This window comes from Eschscholzia californica, unplaced genomic scaffold, assembly GCF_041429995.1.
Source record: "Eschscholzia californica isolate CP2 unplaced genomic scaffold, dmEscCali1.0.p SCAF_2, whole genome shotgun sequence".
NCBI classification, from domain to species: Eukaryota; Viridiplantae; Streptophyta; class Magnoliopsida; order Ranunculales; family Papaveraceae; genus Eschscholzia; species Eschscholzia californica.
This window is the reverse complement of record NW_028238309.1, coordinates 42,223,875-42,242,553: the sequence shown is the minus strand read 5'-3', so window position 1 is coordinate 42,242,553 and position 18,679 is coordinate 42,223,875. Positions and strand designations below refer to the sequence as shown.

At 37.9% G+C, this 18,679-nt stretch overlaps 1 protein-coding gene across 1 annotated transcript; it reads left to right on the top strand.

Moving 5' to 3' along the window:
• The first annotated feature begins 112 nt into the window (after positions 1-112).
• LOC147558045 (protein FAR-RED IMPAIRED RESPONSE 1-like) lies at positions 113-2,834 on the top strand. Its single transcript, XM_086658980.1, has 5 exons — positions 113-244; positions 349-1,300; positions 1,901-2,313; positions 2,394-2,531; positions 2,793-2,834. Exons 1-5 carry the CDS (start codon positions 113-115, stop codon positions 2,832-2,834), a joined length of 1,677 nt encoding a protein of 558 aa, XP_086515106.1.
• Positions 2,835-18,679: the final 15,845 nt, after the last annotated feature.

Genomic DNA, 18,679 nt, shown 5'->3' with positions numbered 1-18,679 from the left:
GTTTATATCATGATATATCTTTTAGGGTTCTTATACTGTACATTGTTTACTTGCTTGACTTCCCATTATCAGCTTTATTATAAAATTCAACTCCAACTCTCTTTATTTAGATATGGAAGGAATGTCTATAGACAATAATGTAGATTCCGAGAAGAATATTGATCATGAGAATTTAGTGAAGAAGATGACAGTGGACCCGAAGATGATTGTAGACCCGAAGATGATTGTGGATCCGAAGAAAAATGTGTAGAGATTGATTGTTCCAAATATGGTAAACTAGAACTATTAGAATTACTAAAGATTGGAACAATACATGATAATCGTGATTTTGTGTTCGAACTTTTTAAGAAATATGCATTTTTGTCCGGATTTCCTGCAAAGAAAAGAGATTGTAGTGGTCCACTTCGATGGGTTACTTTTTTGTGTGGTAGAGAAGGAAAACCAAGAAGTAAATCTTCTAATCGCTTAAACTTGAAACCCTCGTCCAAGATCAGTTGTTTAGTTAAGATTAGAATAACACTTGAAGAAAATGAGAAATGGAAAATAACGTCGTCTTTTCTTGACCATAACCATCCTCTCAGTCCTAGCAAGTCTAGATTTTATAAATGCAATAGAGTCATCAAGCCATCCGTAAAAAGGGCTTTAGAATTGAACGATAGAGCAGGAATTCGCGTATGTAAGAATTTTGGCACAATTGTTGAAGACGCACATGGTTATGACAACTTAACTGCAACAAAAAAAGACTGTCAAAATTACCTCGCAAAAGTTAGACAATTATGCCTTGGTGAAGGTGATGTGGTTGCAGTGCAACGTTATTTCTTGAAGATGCAATCGCAAAATACAGATTTTTTCTATTGTATGGACCATGATGGGGAAGGTAGACTGAAAAATGTATTTTGGGCCAATGGAAAGAGTAGAAAATCGTATAAAGAATTTGGGGATGTGGTTGCATTTGACACGACTTATTTGACTATTGTCGGAGTAAACCATCATGGCCATACCATATTACTCGGGTGTGGTCTCATTTCAAATGAAGACACCGACACATTTGTCTGGTTGTTCCAGTCATGGCTTGCTTGCATGGATAATTGTCCTCCTCAAGGAAATATTACAGACCAATGTAAGGCAATGCAGAATGCCATTGAGAAAGTGTTTCCTAACACAAGACATAGATGGTGTTTATGGCATATTTTGAAGAAGTTCCCTGTAAAATTTGGTAACAATAAACAAAAAGATCAAATCAGTTCGTCATTGCACCGTTTAGTATATGATTCACAAGAACCCAGAGAGTTTGAGGAAGGTTGGATAAAAATGCTTGACATGTATGGTCTACATCAACATAAATGGTTGACTAAATTATACATAGATAGACATCGTTGGGTTCCAATTTACCTTACCAATAGTTTTTGGGCAGGCATGTCAAGTACACAACGGAGTGAAAGTGTGAATGCTTTCTTAGATGGTTATGTTAATTGTAGAACAACTCTAAAACAATTTGTCGAACAATATGGCCGTGCACTAAGAGATAATGCCCAAAAAGAAGCGGAGGCTGATTTTAGGTCATATGCACACAAGATACCATGTGTAACTAGATTTTTCATGGAGAAACAAGCTCAACAAGTATACACTACAGAGAAATTCAATTTTTTTCAAAATGAGTTAATTTAATTGTTGTATTGCAAAGAAATAAATAGTTACCAAGATGACATGGTTACCGTGCACGACATACGAGCTGATATTGTCATTGGAGAGGGTGTGAAGAAAAGAATGGTATATAAAGTTTATTGCAATCATACAAGTGGTAGTATACATTGTAGTTGTTTTATGTTCGAATCTAAGGGCTTATTGTGTAGACATTCTATATTGGTTTTGCTTGATTTTGGTATTGACTTTATTCCAGAGAATTACATTCTTCGTAGATGGAGAAATGATGTTACAAGAGCACACACAAAGTTGTCAACTGGATATGATGATTGGGCATTAAGTGAGAATCTCCGTACTTATGATCGACTATATCGTGCATTTACTGAACTTGCAGACTTGTCGTGTGACGATGATCAACGTTGTGAAAGATACATTAAGTGGGTTGAGAATGAGAAAAAAAAAACTATACCTTTATTTAAACAGAATGTTAATCCACCTCCGATCTCAACAACAAATGTATGTAGTAGTCCAGATGGTAATGTTAATGAAGAAATCTTACTTGATCCAAATTGTGTTAGGCGTAAGGGGCGACCTCGTACAAAAAGGTTACAGTCTACATTTCTCACTAAATCGAAGAAAAAAGATGGATCAAGTAACACAAGAAACAAGGTTAGTTATTGCGTATCTATGATTTTTTTTTCAGTATTTTTTTAGATAAATACAAGTAATAATTAATCCTTTACTTTTAGGACGGTGACGATGTACATGTGGGATTCGATGCTACTCAAGAAAGTCATCATTGTGATACACAATATGTAGGATTCAATGTTACTCAAGAAATTCATCAAAATCATCCGCATAATAACTATGATTATGGTTCTAGGAGTGTAAGTATTTTTCTCACTTTTAGGTTTAATCTTGTCGTAAATTGAATATTTGCACATTGTTTGATCGACTATGTCGTGTGTTTGAGTTTTTTTTGTCATGGTTTAGTTCTAACTAGTGTGATATTATTATAGGAAAGTTTTCTCATTTTTAGATTTAATCTTGTCGTAAATTGAATATTTACACATTGTTTGATCGACTATGTTGTGTGTTTCAATCTTTTTTCTCATAGTTTAGTTCTAACTAGTGTGATATTATAACAGGAAAGTGACAGACTGAATTGGAGGTTCAATTCTAGTACTTGACGGAGACAGAAAGAAGAAATGGAAGATGGGTGATCATTAGTATAGTTAGCTTTCATGGTTTTTAATTTTTTGCCAAAATATATTGATAGTTGATTTTAATAGTTTTATATCAAGACTAGTATTATTTCAGTTTGTATTTCTTTTTGGCAAACCATATTGGTAATTAAATGCACATGAACATATTTCACTGAATCATAGTTGATGAGTTACATTAATCCAACCCAAATTTTTTTAATTTAACTTCATAAACCCACTCAAAGTTTTAGTTTTCTTTGTTAGTTTAGAAAAGTGGGCAACAGGGCAACAGGAAAGTAACTAACATCCAATGGAGGATCAAAATATTAAAAGTAAAGAAGTCTGACTGGCCTTTCAACAAAAAAAAAAACAGAAGTCTGAGTGGCTTGGGGGCTATAATAGTAGAGTTATTTGGGGGTTTAAATCTCAGCCCTTCAAACATTTAAGGGTTGAGATTAAAAGGATTAAAAATCATCCCAGCAAGACTTATTAACGGTCACCTTATTAACTGCGTCAGAATTGGATTTGTTCACATGTGGGAGAGAGAAAAGTTATTTTTTTCTCTCCCACTTTTTCAGCCCAAGAAGTAGTTGTCTTTTTGTCCAAATCATAAGACGGTTTGGACAGGGAGTCCGAACAGGAGGGCTCCCTAGACTTATTGTTCTTGATAAATCCAGCCACTGGAGATTTTGAAAACCACCGATGAAATCAGGAACTGGTCTTGATAAAGCATTACCACTCAAGAATTTGAGTTTTTCCCCTATTAAATACGAGTAAATTAAGTTAAGCATAGTTGACTTACACCGGATCCGAAAATAATTATTCACATAAGATATTTGGTGGTCCATATATTGGCCACCATTCTTAATGAAAACTTACCCCTCTTCCTTACTCCCAACCACACCATCCAAGCTGTCGTGGAGAAGGAAGATGGGTAACGTGATAAGTTGTCGTTACTTATAATTGTGACTGTCCTTTCTACAGTACCAGTGCAATCCTAGCCGTCCAAAAATAAATGAAATCTAGCCGTCTATCGAGATTAATGGGTAAAAAACCCTAGATGAATCTCTCATTCACTTCAACGTGATTTCACAAATAAGGAACTCAACCGTGATACAATACACGTTCTCTGCATCTTCACACAGAAGGAACTCAACCGTGAAGGAATCTCTCATTCTCAAATAAACCCTAGATGAAAGAGAGATTTAGGTCGAAGAAATTAAGATTTCCTCAATCGATTTCTAGATCATCCTCTCTGCATCATCTTCTATACTAAGATCACCCTCAATCAATTGCAAGATCATCAACACCTATAAGTTCATCTCTCTCCCCCTCTTTGAAATTTCAAACTTTATCCTTTGAATGTCTGAAAAATGAAACGATTTCTATGCTCAGATTAGAGGCGATTTTAGGTAGGGTTTGTTCGACCTAGGCTTTTGTTACCCATCAATCTGGATGAACGACTCTGATTTTGTTCGACCTAGAGTTTTGTTAACGTGAATGATATGTCAAAACCATTTGGATGTCTTAAAAATTAAATGATTTCATCTTTCAATGTATCAAAATTATTCAAAAAATTCTTTCATATATTTTAAGAACCCTCATAGAATCAACACAGTTAAATGTGTGTATGTCTTTATTATTTTGAAATACATTTGATGTATATTTTGGCCATAATTATTCTAGCCATTCATCATTTGGTTGTAGTTTTAAGCCATTAAACATGATTGACAAGTTCGTTGTAGTTGTGATAAAAATAGGGTGAAAAACAGTTGGATTTGATAATATCTTATATCTTTAAGTTTTCTTTGATAATGTGTCATGGTTATTGATATTTCTTCCATAATGAGTCTTTGATAATGTTTAATGAGTCTTGATTTTATGTATGAACCGAGCATTGCATTAGTTCTTTGATCAAGAGAGCATTAGGATATCCCATTTATTATGTTTATGTCATTTAATAGTATCTTATATCTCTAAGTTTTCTAGTTTAGATCATGGATAAGAGAATTTCAAATATACCTTGTTCTTGTGGTGGTGGAAACATGGAAATAAAAGTATCTGCGTCGAGTGCAAATCCATCAAGAAAGTATTATAAGTGCCTTTATGTAGTGATCACCCGAAGGCTTTCATGTGGGCCGAACCATCGAGATGTGAGAATTCTCAATCTTTAATTCTGGCCAATTCCATGTTACTTAAAGATGAAGTCGTAACATCTCAACCAAAGATGGGGGCAAAAGTTGAAGATCTTTTAGCTACCTCAGTTTTTTATGTGCAAATTTTGATAGTTATTTCCATTGTACATCTTTACCATGACTAGTGAAAATATATTTTTATGTCTTTTGTTATTATTTATGTAAAATGAAATGAAGAACTTGTAACCGTGTTTTGTATTACTACCTAAATGATGATGTTTGTTCTTTAATTAAAATTAAAATTAGGTTGTTCATTTATGTTGATCTTTGTTCTTCAAGATCACATGGGTACAAGTTAAGAAACAAACTACTTCAATATTACATGGATATAAGTCCAAAAAAACATAGATCCAAATTAAGAAAAAACTTCTTCAATATCTCATGGATATAAGTTCAAAAAACATGGAAAGTTAACAAAAAAAAACTACTTCAGACAACTGGAAGAGCTATAAACTTCTCAACTTCAAGAGACAACCTATTAACCTGCATAATGTGGGAAATCCTATAAACTTTCATGTCACAAAAAGTTTAAAATATCATAAAAGTTCAAGAGACATAAACTATAAATTTACCATCACATCTTGCCTCTACTCGATTTAGTAACTCCTGAAAGTTAAAGTAATAAGATGCATAATGCCTACATTAGACAAGAATTAAAATTCAATACAAAATCATATATGATAAAAGGTATAATAAAAAGTGTAGTAAATACGTACACTTCCGCAAGGATTATAATGACCGTAAAAGAATTGTTGTGTTTGCTCAAAAGTATTGATTTCTTGGGTGAGTGGGGCATCATTAAGATTGTTGTCATCGGTACATTTAGCATCCTGTGAATCAAAAAAAAATTATTAACATGCCTAAATGGTTAGTAATAGTAAAATACTTTCAAGACATTAAATTTGTACCTTGTTCATATTTTTACTCGAGGGTTTGAAACTTTTAGCTTGTAACCATGTAGAACGAGGTCTCCCTTTACGCCTACAACTTTGTGGATCGAGTATTACAACTTCTTCACCATTAACATTTGAATGGGGTGGATTAACACTTGAGTGTTGAGTTGACATATTAGCTGATTTATATAAAGAAGGTATTGTGTTCTTTTCACTTTCACACCACTGAAAGTATCTTTCACAACGTGGCTCGTCATCACAGGCCAAGTCTGCTACTTCAGTAAAAGCACGACACAATTGATCATAACGAATAAGATCCTCACTTAATTGCCAATTTTCATCTTCGTGAGTGATCTCTTTACATCCTTTCTCCATTTACGTAAAATATGTCTCCGGAAGAGAGTCACAACCGCTGTGTATCATCACCATCAAAGCATGCCTACATAATATACCTTTAAGATCGAATAAACGACAATACACTTAACCAGTCGATTTGTTTGACTAAAGGAAACTGTATATACCATTCTTTTCATCCCATTTTCTCCAATGTGTATATCCTCTTGTACGTCGTGGTCTGTATACATGTGCATGCATTTGACGAACACCTAGAGGATAAAGGTATAATAATGAAATCAACTCTTTTTTAAATGCTCTGAAAATATTATTTTTAGTGTAGTCTATTTGAGCTTTAAACTCAATCTGATATCTAGTCACACATGGTATCATTTGTGAATAAGACCCAAAGTCTAATTGTGCCTCCTTTTCTGCCTTCTTTCTCGTTGCACGACCATATTGTTCAACAAATTGTTTGAGAGAAGTTTTAGGATGCACATAACCATAAAAATTATATTGTTGCCATGTATGCCGTTAACAATAATATATAAATTTACATTGATTTGCCTAAGAGACACAACCGATACTTCTCAACCTTTCATGTTATCTTAGCTTTAAGGTTTTTCACGTCCTATGATTTTCTTGATGAACAACAACCCACCCACCTTCCTCCCACTACCACCGTTCCCTCTTTCACAAACTTGGACCCTCTTATCTCGGTTACATTGGGTCACACTTCTCACATGAAAGAAACAAGTACCTCCCATTATGAAGTCACGAGACCTCTTCCATTTCATTTCTAATGATGCCACACCACCACCAACGCTTCTCCTAGATGATGCCACAAATCAACATATTTTAAATCCGACATTTCTCTCTCGAACACCGGAGTTTTCAACAACCAAAACTCTCTTTTCTCACTTTGAGTCTACCTTCTCAGCGCAAAATATGGCATACAAATTTCGATTATTACTCCATCTTCAGAATATCCAGAAGCACACCATGTCAATGATGAGGATATATGTCCTTGGAGTCTGAAGGTATATCCTTCTGAAGGAATGTCTTTCGACTAAGATGGCAATGCGTATGATTTGGCTCATAGGATTATGATGACTTTATTGGAAGATCAATCAATCTGGTTCAATTAGGAGTCGTAATGCTTAGCTAGAAGCCGCTTACGATTGTGGGATCACTTCGGTTATCTGCGCTGTATGGGCAAATATCCGCCCCACGAGGTGCCCGTAGAATTTAAAAACAACCGCTTCGTAAGGATAAAATCCGCGAAGCTCGATAAGAAGGCCCGGTAACGGCCCGAGTCGCTAGTCTGGTCACCGGATCCATACCCGCTTAACACTAAGCGTATCTGACACGTGTCACGCGATAGCCACCGCCTAATACTAAGCTATCTGACGGCCAGAAGATTATTGCGCAATCCATAACCACCCTAGCGGTAAGTATTCCGTATCTGCCACTTAAAGACGGGCGTTACCGGCCAGTAGCTTACCGCACACGTAGTAGCATCCTGGTCGTCCCTCAAGAAATTCAAATACCCATCTGATGGTCAGATCCTCTACCCCTTAACGTATCTCTCAGGAGTAATGACGCGGAATAAGTACGTCGGTTACTAGCTGGTCGTCATCAAGATGACCCTCCTCTACCACTATAAATACAAGAGGCCAAACTGAGAGATGGGGCATTCAATATTCGACAGCAATACTCGAGTAATCTAATCCATCTCCACTACCATTCTCTTCGATAAGCCTCTCAAAGAGCTCTCCACTTTTCCAAAGTCTCTGACTCATCGTCTTAGAAGTTGGGAGATAAGAGCTTGGTAGTCCCGAATTGAACAGTAACTAGCTAGCCGTATCGACACCATTACCACCACCACCTTATTGCATAAGAAAGCTCTCGGGTCTCATATACCTCTCATCCAACGGTAACTAGTTAACCGTAACACCCATCCGACAGTAACTAGCTGGTGGTAACACTATCCTTTTACGACCACCCTCTTACTACTTCATTCATCTAGCGACAAGGAGATAAGTGTATCAACATCGTCCACCTACAAATCATCATCGTTCGATCCATTTACGACCAGAGTCTTATTGCAAAGCTCATTTACGACCATCGGCTTACTGCAAACCCCACGTACGACCAGTGACTTATTGCAAAACCCACTTACGACCAGTAGGTTGTCACGATATCACTACCGCGGAGATCTATTCCGGCAACTTCACGAGCTGCGATACCTAAGCGCTCCGACGACGGTTACCTCCCTATCGCCCACTTTCATTTTATTTATATTTGATCGAGAATCTGACTTGACCGTCAGAGCCCCCTTAGGCCGGCACCATCCCGGTGTCCCAGAGGCTTCACGATCTCTTCTCTCTTTTTGTGTGCAGGTTCTTTTCGACACGTAGCTGGTCCCCGAAGCATCCGACCCGAACCGACAAGACTTTTGACCGTTGACCCGTTGACTGTCAGACTTTTCGACCCGTAGACATTTTACCGTCTACATGCGCTAACATAGACCGGATCCTACAACGGGTTACACATAAGAATTGGTAACTTGAACAGTGAGAATAGATTGATCGGAACTTCTAAATAGATGGATATGATCCAGTCTGAAAGATAAAAAGAATCGGGCTTGAAAGAGAAGTCTGAAAAGGTAAAAACCCACTTTTAAGGGCCAACCAGGGATTCCCTTAAGGGGAGATCCCTGGCCGACCTAATTAAAGGGGTGGGCCGGACAGAGCAAGCCTATTAAGGGCTTCTCTGGCCGACCATACCATGGGGAAACCCTAATTAGGGTTTTCCCCATATTAAAGAGTCCCGGTTAGTTTAAACACTAACTTGTGCTTATCTTTTCTGAAGGGACTTTTAGGATTCCTTATTTGAGTAGGACTCTACTAAGGTAATGCCTATATGAAGCCCCATTATAAGTTCAGAAAAAGTGTGAAATTTTCTCAGAAGAAAATCATCTCTCTCACACATCTTAGAGAGAGAAAAAGATTTTAGGGAAAAAGCTCTCATTCTTTCTGTCAAGTCTAGAAGAAGCAGTTCTTCATCTCAACCTTCAAGAAGGTCCTAGCTGACTTAAAAGAAGGGAGTTCGAGTTATACAATTCGGTGTCTCAAGTAGAGGAGCTCCACTTGAAGCTCTTTATCTTCTGAATACTGGTCGGAATTTAGTTCGTGGGAAAGCGAATCCAGGTATTCTTCTTCATTCTAGTTCATTTATATGTTCATGTATAGATCCTGGACAACTTAGTGTTAATCGTATGATGATTGAGATTCTGCTACCAACACTAATAACATGATTAGGTTATGTATTAGATACATGTAACTCCCAACAGATAGGTTATGTATTATCCTATAAGCCAAATCGAGCATTGCACTTGTTCTAAGTACAATTGGGAGACTGAAGGATATATGTCTGAAGGTATATCCTTCTGAAGGAATGTCCTTCGACCAAGATGGCAATGCGTATGATTTGGCTCATAGGATAATGATGACTTTATTAGAAGATCAATCAATCTGGTTCAATTAGAAGTCGTAATGCTTAGCTAGAAGCCGCTTACGATTGTCGGATCACTTCGGTTATCCGCGGCTAACATATACTGGATCCTACAACGGCTTACACATAAGAATTGGTAACTTGAACAGTGAGAATAGACTGATGGGAACTTGTAAATAGATGGATATGATCCAGTCTAAAAGATAGAAAAAATCGGGCTCGGAAGAGAAGTCCGAAGAGGTAAAAACCCACTTTTAAGGGGGAACCAGGGATTCCCTTAAGGGGAGATCCCTGGCCGGCCTAATTAAAGGGGTGAGCCAGACAGAGCAAGCCCATTAAGGGCTGCTCTGGCTGGCCATACCATGGGAATGTAGGGATTTACACCCTTCTACTAGTGTTTATAGCGGAAATATGACATCTAATGTCTACACTAGTATTCCCAGGATCACATGCAAAACTAGTAATTAATCTAATGGAGATAGTAGATTACCTTAATCGCTTTTCCCTCGAACTAGTTGAATTGATTGAAGAAGACCAAGAACTTCAAGTGTAGCTCCTCTACTTGGGACACGAGCAATCAATTTGATCTCCCACCTTGTTGTATAGCTAGCACACCAATGGTGGTTGGAAAAGAAGAACACCTTCTTCTTTGACTAGATTGATAGTTAATGGGAATTAGCTCACTTTCTCCTCTCTACTTGATGTGGTAGAGTAAGAAAGCTTAGAGAGAAATTCCACACCTTATTCTCTGCCCTAAGAGTGTTTATATAGAACCCTAATAAGAATCCACCTCCTTTTAGGTTTCCTAAAACACCCTTTAGAATAAGATTTAGGGAAATAGTCGAAAATAGCAACTATTGGTATTTTCTCAATTCCCTAAGGAGGAGGTGTCCAAACACCACGAAAATTGGCAGATATAATGTTTATTATATCATCAACTAACCCTCCAAAATTCAGCCCAATCCGAGTCCTATAAATACCCGAACCGGTCTAGGCCCAAAAACCCTGTTTTTGGCCTTTTTGTACTATCTTTGCCTAATTCCTTTTTAGGCCTATGAGATATGTTTATGGGACACTCCCATGATTATATCTCACTCCCACTAGTCATATCCTAGATCAATTTGTCACTCTTATGTGTAACCCGTTGTAGGATCCGATCGAAGTTAGCCGCGAATTACTTCGTAATTCGACGATCGTAGTTGGTCTCTAGCTACAACTCTACGATCCCTAAATCAATCGGACTTGATGATCTTCCACATCAATTGTCCTATCCGACAAATTGTTCGCATTGTCACCTTGGTCGAAGGACATCTCCTTCAACTCCTTCAGACTCCCACTTGGACTTAGAACAAGTGCAATGCCTCGATTCCCGTGTCAATTTAGTATCCCATCTGATACGTCACATCATTCAGACTTTCTTGATATCCGAGTACAACTGTAAAAGACAAACGATTAACTTTTAATCCGTTTGAGCGCGGCCACGCATTTTCAGTTGCTACTCATCAAGTGGCCTTGAGACACTTTGTACCTAATGTGATTAGGGTGACACAATCCATTCTTGCGCTCCCACTTAACTTCATGTCTATCCTGTCCTTCCCAGTATCCGTCTTTATAACCTCCTTTTACGGCGCGGCGTTTAACGGAACCAAAGTCGGGCATTCCTTACATAAGATGAGTGGAGCACTCATGTTTTGAGGAATCTCTCCAATTGTCTTTATGAGAAGTATTGACATTCATCACGAATGATGTACTTCTCATTTGAGGGTTATCCAGTGTATAAACCTTTTATACACCCACGTAGTCGAATAGAATATACTATTCCTATAGCCCATGAAACTGCGCTATCCCATCGACTCCCGTGCTAGTCTTCGTGAGTCATTGTTGTCCATGCAATGACCTGGACCAGGGATTTTTGATAATAAATATTCCAAGTTCACTTAATAGGGTTTCATTCATCAGATCACGTATCTGACAAACCTATTCGGAACGTTTTATTATCGATGGACTGTCGTTTAAACACTAAACCAAGTTTAGACGACTGGTGAAATAATTCTTATTATTTCTGATAACGAGAGTTGTAAATCTGAGCCTCTTCCGTAAAACTCCTTTTACCCACTCAGTTTTACTTGTCGAGGTTTAAAATTTATACCTCATGCCTTAGACTGTGTATGAATCTCATACTATGTCTAAGGTGACAGTTTAGTTTGACTACCGTGGTAGTCGGTTTTAAACTTTGCTTATTATCAATTAATTTGAAGATTACTATCTTCAACCTTGATAATATCTAGTAATCTTTACTAGAGTTAAGGCCTTTAATTCTTTGTGTAGTATTTGCAACAGTTCCCGGCTTAAAACACTTTTAGCCTACTTTCCTTCCATGTCTGGAAGTTTGCTACGATGACATGTTCAACTTTGTACTACTTCATCCTTTAGCCTTCTAGGATGTACTAAGTAGTGTTTCGGTTTTCCAATCCGAATTCGGATGTTTAAATGCTAATCATGTCCAACATGATTGACTTTATGTTTTCGAACATAAATGTCTCTCTCATGCGTGCTAGCTCATCGGTGTCTTTTAGACTCCGAGTTTTGCAACGCCCTCTGTCATGAGTTTTTGGGTCGAAATTCTTTTAGACTTTCCGAGTCTTAGATTTTCTGTTTCGGATCTCAAGCATCTCAGCGTACTGAGTCTCTCTAATCCTATCATCCTTTTGATCTATGCTTATAGATCTTCAGATGCCCAAAATGACATTTTATCCTTTTGTGTGCGGTCCTTTATTGAGTCAGTTCGTTACTGTTATACAACACCTTATGTCGTACTCAATCTTTTGTATGTACTCTGCATACGGACCCGGAAGGTTTGTATACTCCCACTTACCTTCTTGAAACTCGTGATTCAAGATTTTCTTCATTCTCCAGGAATCAAATTTCTCTGATTGCCTTTTGAATCGAAGATTCTAACTCTTGCGTGCTTTTAATCCGTCGATAGATTTCTGAAGCATGCTTGTGGACATAACTTGATTGGAAGAATCTTTATTCTTCTTGTCTCGTTTCGGGAAACACGAATGTTTCCATCCTTCTCAGTTTTCTATTTTGGAAAACCAATTTAGGTCTTCTGTTGACTTAAATTATCAAGCTTCATGTCTTGACGAGATATGGATTCCACGATGATTTTGGGTTCTAGCCAAAATCTAGAGTCAGTTTCCGTTTCTGCGCAGGTCTTTTATCTCTTCAGAAATAACCTTTATTTTCTGTGTCTTTGAGATTTGACCTTTTAGGGCTTTTGAACAACAATTTGGAATTTTCTCAATTACTTTAAGATATTCCTTTAGAGACACTTTCACTTGTTTTGAGAGTTCTCCGGCGAATGACATTCGCTTTTGTGCGGTGGGTTTATAAGATCATGTCTTTAACCTTTCCTTTTCCGAGGAGCCGCAGTTTGTTGCTCTTGGTCGACTTTAATCGTCTTGTACAAGTTTCATGATTGTTCTTCATGACCCTCCATGATTTTTCTCATGATCGAATTAAATCGACTTGTACTTTTCTCCCACTTATTCTTGTAATAATTAGTGTTTTTCTCCCAGACGACCAGGTGTGCTAATTATTAGAAGAATACTATCATGAGCAACAAACACTTTGTTCTCTTGATTGGTTGTGGAAGAAGCCCAAATTTCTTTCAAAAGAAATTGCGTCAGATATTAGCTAGTTTTTGTAATGCTTTTACAAGCTTAGCTGTTAGACGGAATTTTGGTAGTTTTGTGGGAAGCTATGTCTAGACTAAATGGATTTTGGAGGATAGAGTTTGATTCGTGTTCTTCATCTTAATCCTTTTGGACACTCCAAATATGGATAGGTTAGAAGTACGTTTGAAGATCAATCTCTGTTTTTGACTCAAGGCTTTCTTTCTTGTCAGTTTGATTCATGTTTTGGTTATAGTAGACTTGTTGTCCTCATCCCTTTCCGATTGGGATGAACCTATCTTATAGGTTTTTGACCAATTTTAGAATCTTTTGGTATAGTTTGTTAAATTTAGCACTTATTAACATCTCAATTTAGAAATAAAGTTCTTTATTGATTCTCCATAATACTTAGTACAGAGATGATGTTAAAAAACTAGAAAACGATTAATCTAGAATAGTGCCTAAAGTAGACTTCGATCCCTTTCAGCATCCTTAGCAGTCGAGGCTTCTGCTCCCTCTTGGATCTTGTCTTCCTTAGCCAAATACTCAGTTCCCAGCTGCGCCTGTACATTCACAATGAAAGGGCAATTTTAGGTATCATATACCAAGGTTTAGGAATTTTTAGTATTTGATAAGTTAACTGTTTATACCTGAATTGGAAGCTACTGTTCCATTCTTTATGTCCTCCAAGAACTTAGGGCAGTTTCTTTTCCAGTGGCCCTTGCCATCACAGTAGAAACATTTGGTGTCAGGAGGAGGACCTTTGTCTTTAGGTTTGGCAATTCGTTTGCTTTTACCTTTTGACGCGGTTTTCTTCTTCTGTTTTCCACCTTTCTTGAACCCTTTGTCCTTTTGTACCATAAGAACGTCCTTCTTAGTCTCCACTATAGCGACGCCCTTTTCGGCTGTTAGAAGCATAGAATGAAGTTCCTCCAACGTTTTATCCCATCCATTCATGTTGTAGTTCATCTTAAACTGATTAAAACCACTATGGAGGGACTGAAGGATAGTGTCGGTAGCCGTTTGTTGGCTATAAGGGAAACCTAGTTTAGCCAGCTTGCCTATGAGCCTGATCATTTGGCGAATATGAGGCCCAACTGGTTTTCCTTTTCAAGGCGCATGTCCATAATTGCTTTAGAGGTTTCAAACCTCTCCAATCTCGACTGTTTCTGGAACATTTCCCGAAGTTGTCGCATCATGGAGTAAGCATCCATGTCTATGAACTGCTCTTGCAGAGTCGGTTCCATGGTTGCTAGCATTAAGCAAGTTACGGGCTCTGCCTTTTTCCGCACACTCCTTTCTTCATCTATCTCTTCTTTAGTCGAATTATCATCCAATACAGGAATTGGAGTTTCTAGTACATGTTGCTTTCCTTCCATCCTGAGAACTATTCCTAGGTTCCTTTCCCAGTCAAGGAAGTTGTGCTCATTCAGCTTCTCCTTGTCGAGAAGTGAGCGGAAGTTGAAAATATCTTTTGTCATCTTTGAACTACATAAAAGAAATGGCAAAGTTTTAAAACTCGTTATCGTTTTTGAAAAACATTAGTTTTCCCACATTATTCAATATAAAATCGTCCCCGATTGAATAAGTGATTCCAAGACCCCAGTTCTTCGAAGTAAAGCGGACGAAGGCCCTACCCTTTGACTCCGTCGTTCCGGGTGAGCGAACTTCTTCACTGATCATACCTTATGACTCTTGGTTGATAGATTTCATTAATGAATGACTAATCTATCCTTTTGCCTCGAGTATCCAAGACTCTCTTGCTGATCTCGTTGAGTAGAACCATTTAGACGTGTAGGCCTCTTCTATAGACCTACCCGCATTGTCCCAAGGTAGAGGAGGTACTCTGCGAAGGCCGACCCACCTTCCTCGAACAAGGGCGCAACGAGTGTCTTAATCTGGATAGGCGATTACTCAAGATTACTTTTGGGGACTTTTACGCTAGTCTGGCGTTTGTTATAGTGAACTATTTAGCCTAACTAACATCCACGACATAAAGCGTAAATAAGTAAGTAAATGCGCGCGAGAAAGTAAATCAAGCAGACATGGATCCTAGTATGGCCCCTAACCTAGAAGATCTAATCACCCTTGGTTTTCTTCTTGTTTCGCCTTTTGGTTCGTCTTAGATCACCATCTTTGAACCTCCATTGATTTCTCCCACTCGCCTTTGGATTTCATCCTCGAGTTTCTTCAATGGACTCATAGACCCTAAACTCTAATTACAAGACTCTAACGATTCGCAGATCGTATAAACTTGAAATTAAAATTAATTACAAAGCATGCACCCATCCGTGCTTAAAACAAGAATAAAGAAATAAATCTATGGCCATACTAGTTTCCCGCATTCACATCACATGCAATCATATAATATATCAAGGCTAAGAATTATATATGCATGATTATCTTGGGAGATACTTTTGTTGACATCACATGTCACATTACGGACCTTAAGTCTAAATTCGAAGAATTCTACTAGTGGTGCTTTCCGGTTTTATCTTTTATGATTTCTAAAATCATCTTTAAGAAAAACTCCGTTTTGGGCTCGAGAAAGCCCGGGTCAATTTCGGAAAAAATATTGGTTCGATTCTTAATGATTTCATAAATCAATTTAAAGAGAAATCCGTTTTGGGCTATTGGATGGCCCGGATTGATTTTGGAATTATTTGGTTGGAATCGGAAAATTTTTTGGCAAAAACTCCCACTCGAATGATGGTCCCTTTTCGTGGTCCGAAAAGCCTCGAAAAAGCCCGGGACAAGTCCCGGCCCAAGCCCAAAAAGGGCTCGGACAAGGTCTGGACATAGCACGGCCCATAGGGCCGGCATGTCCTGGCCGAGGCCTATCAAGGCCTGGTCTCGTCCTGGCCGGAGCCAGGACGCTAGTCCATGTACCAGACGCGTCCTAGACGTGTCTGGTACTGGACCGGACCAGCACTAGGTGTCTCGGACTAGTCCGAGACACCCAGAACCTCCCAGACGCGTCTCCAAGACGCGTCCTAGACGCGTCCAGGAAGCTCCTTCGCAGCTGCTGGTCGCGTCTTCAAGACGCGTCCTTAGTAGCTGCTCTGGACGCGTCTCAAAGACGCGTCCAGAAGCTTCTATCGCAGCTGCTGGTCGCGTCTTCAAGACGCGTCTCAGCAGCTGCTCTGGACGCGTCCAGAGGACGCATCCAGGAACTTCTGGTCCGGCCAGGAAGCTTCCTGGCCGGACACTAGGGTTTTTCAAAACCCTAGTTTCCAAAAAGAAATTTTTTTTTTTTTTTTTTCTTATGCAACTCTAAGTTGCTATTTTCCAATTTTAAAACTTTTCTTAAATTTTTGAAATTCCTTTTAGAACACTTCTAAAAAAATTTTAAAACTTTTAGAAACTTTTAAATTTTCCAAATTTGTTTTGAGAGCTTCCTAAAGTCAAAACTACTCTTTTTAGAACACTTCTAAAATTCTAAAATTCCAAAATTTTGTTTTTCAAAACTTAAAAACAACTCTTAATCAAACCAATTTTGGATCAAAATCTAGGTTTTTGAAATTTTTCAAAGAACAATTTTGAAATCAATTTTGAAAAATCTTTGAATCCAATTCAAAATTAATCAAATTTTATGTTTTAAAATCTTTTTAAACATAACTATCAATTTAATCAAGCATGGATTAGTTTGAAATTCAATCAAATTGAGACTTTTAAAACACTTTTAATCATCAATGTGATTCTCAATTTGAAAATTTATTGAATCCTATCAAATTATGAGTTAAAAATACCTTTTAAAACACCTTTTAAAATACTTTTATAAACTCAATTTTCAAACTATCAAGCATATGAATTAGTTCGATTCTTAGCAAAAACTAGTTAATAGCAAGAGGCTCTGACGCCACTGTAGGGATTTACACCCTTCTACTAGTGTTTATAGCGGAAATATGACATCTAATGTCTACACTAGTATTCCCAGGATCACATGCAAAACTAGTAATTAATCTAATGGAGATAGTAGATTACCTTAATCGCTTTTCCCTCGAACTAGTTGAATTGATTGAAGAAGACCAAGAGCTTCAAGTGTAGCTCCTCTACTTGGGACACGAGCAATCAATTTGATCTCCCACCTTGTTGTATAGCTAGCACACCAATGGTGGTTGGAAAAGAAGAACACCTTCTTCTTTGACTAGATTGATAGTTAATGGGAATTAGCTCACTTTCTCCTCTCTACTTGATGTGGTAGAGTAAGAAAGCTTAGAGAGAAATTCCACACCTTATTCTCTGCCCTAAGAGTGTTTATATAGAACCCTAATAAGAATCCACCTCCTTTTAGGTTTCCTAAAACACCCTTTAGAATAAGATTTAGGGAAATAGTCGAAAATAGCAACTATTGGTATTTTCTCAATTCCCTAAGGAGGAGGTGTCCAAACACCACGAAAATTGGCAGATATAATGTTTATTATATCAGAAACTAACCCTCCAAAATTCAGCCCAATCCGAGTCCTAGAAGTACCCGAACCGGTCTAGGCCCAAAAACCCTGTTTTTGGCCTTTTTGTACTATCTTTGCCTAATTCCTTTTTAGGCCTATGAGATATGTTTATGGGACACTCCCATGATTATATCTCACTCCCACTAGTCATATCCTAGATCAATTTGTTACTCTTATGTGTAACCCGTTGTAGGATCCGATCGAAGTTAGCCGCGAATTACTTCGTAATTCGACGATCGTAGTTGGTCTCTAGCTACAACTCTACGATCCCTAAATCAATCGGACTTGATGATCTTCCACATCAATTGTCCTATCCGACAAATTGTTCGCATTGTCACCTTGGTCGAAGGACATCTCCTTCAACTCCTTCAGGGGAAACCTTAATTAGGGTTTTCCCAGTATTAAAGAGTCCCGGTTAGTTTAAACACTAACTTGTGCTTATCTTTTCGTAAGAGATTTTTAAGATTCCTTATTTGAGTAGGACTCTACTAAAGTAATGCCTATATAAAGCCTCATTATGAGTTCAAAAAAGGTGTGAGATTTTCTTAGAAGAAAATCATGTCTCTCACACATCTTAGAGAGAAGAAGATTTTAGAGAAAAAGTTCTCATTCTTGCTATCAAGTCTAGAAGAAGCAGTTCTTCATCTCAACCTTCAAGAAGGTCCTAGCTGACTTAAAAGAAGGGAGTTCGAGTTATATAATTCGGTGTCTCAAGTAGAGGAGCTCCACTTGAAGCTCTTTATCTTCCGCATACTGGTCGGGATT

Coding starts and splice junctions, on each gene's coding strand:
- LOC147558045 (XM_086658980.1), top strand. CDS start 113: ATGGAAGGAATGTCTATAGACAATAATGTAGATTCCGAGAAGAATATT. Junction 1,301..1,900: donor ACCCAGAGAGTTTGAGGAAG/GTTGGATAAAAA, acceptor ACTTTATTCCAG/AGAATTACATTCTTCGTAGA. Junction 2,314..2,393: donor CAAGTAACACAAGAAACAAG/GTTAGTTATTGC, acceptor CTTTACTTTTAG/GACGGTGACGATGTACATGT.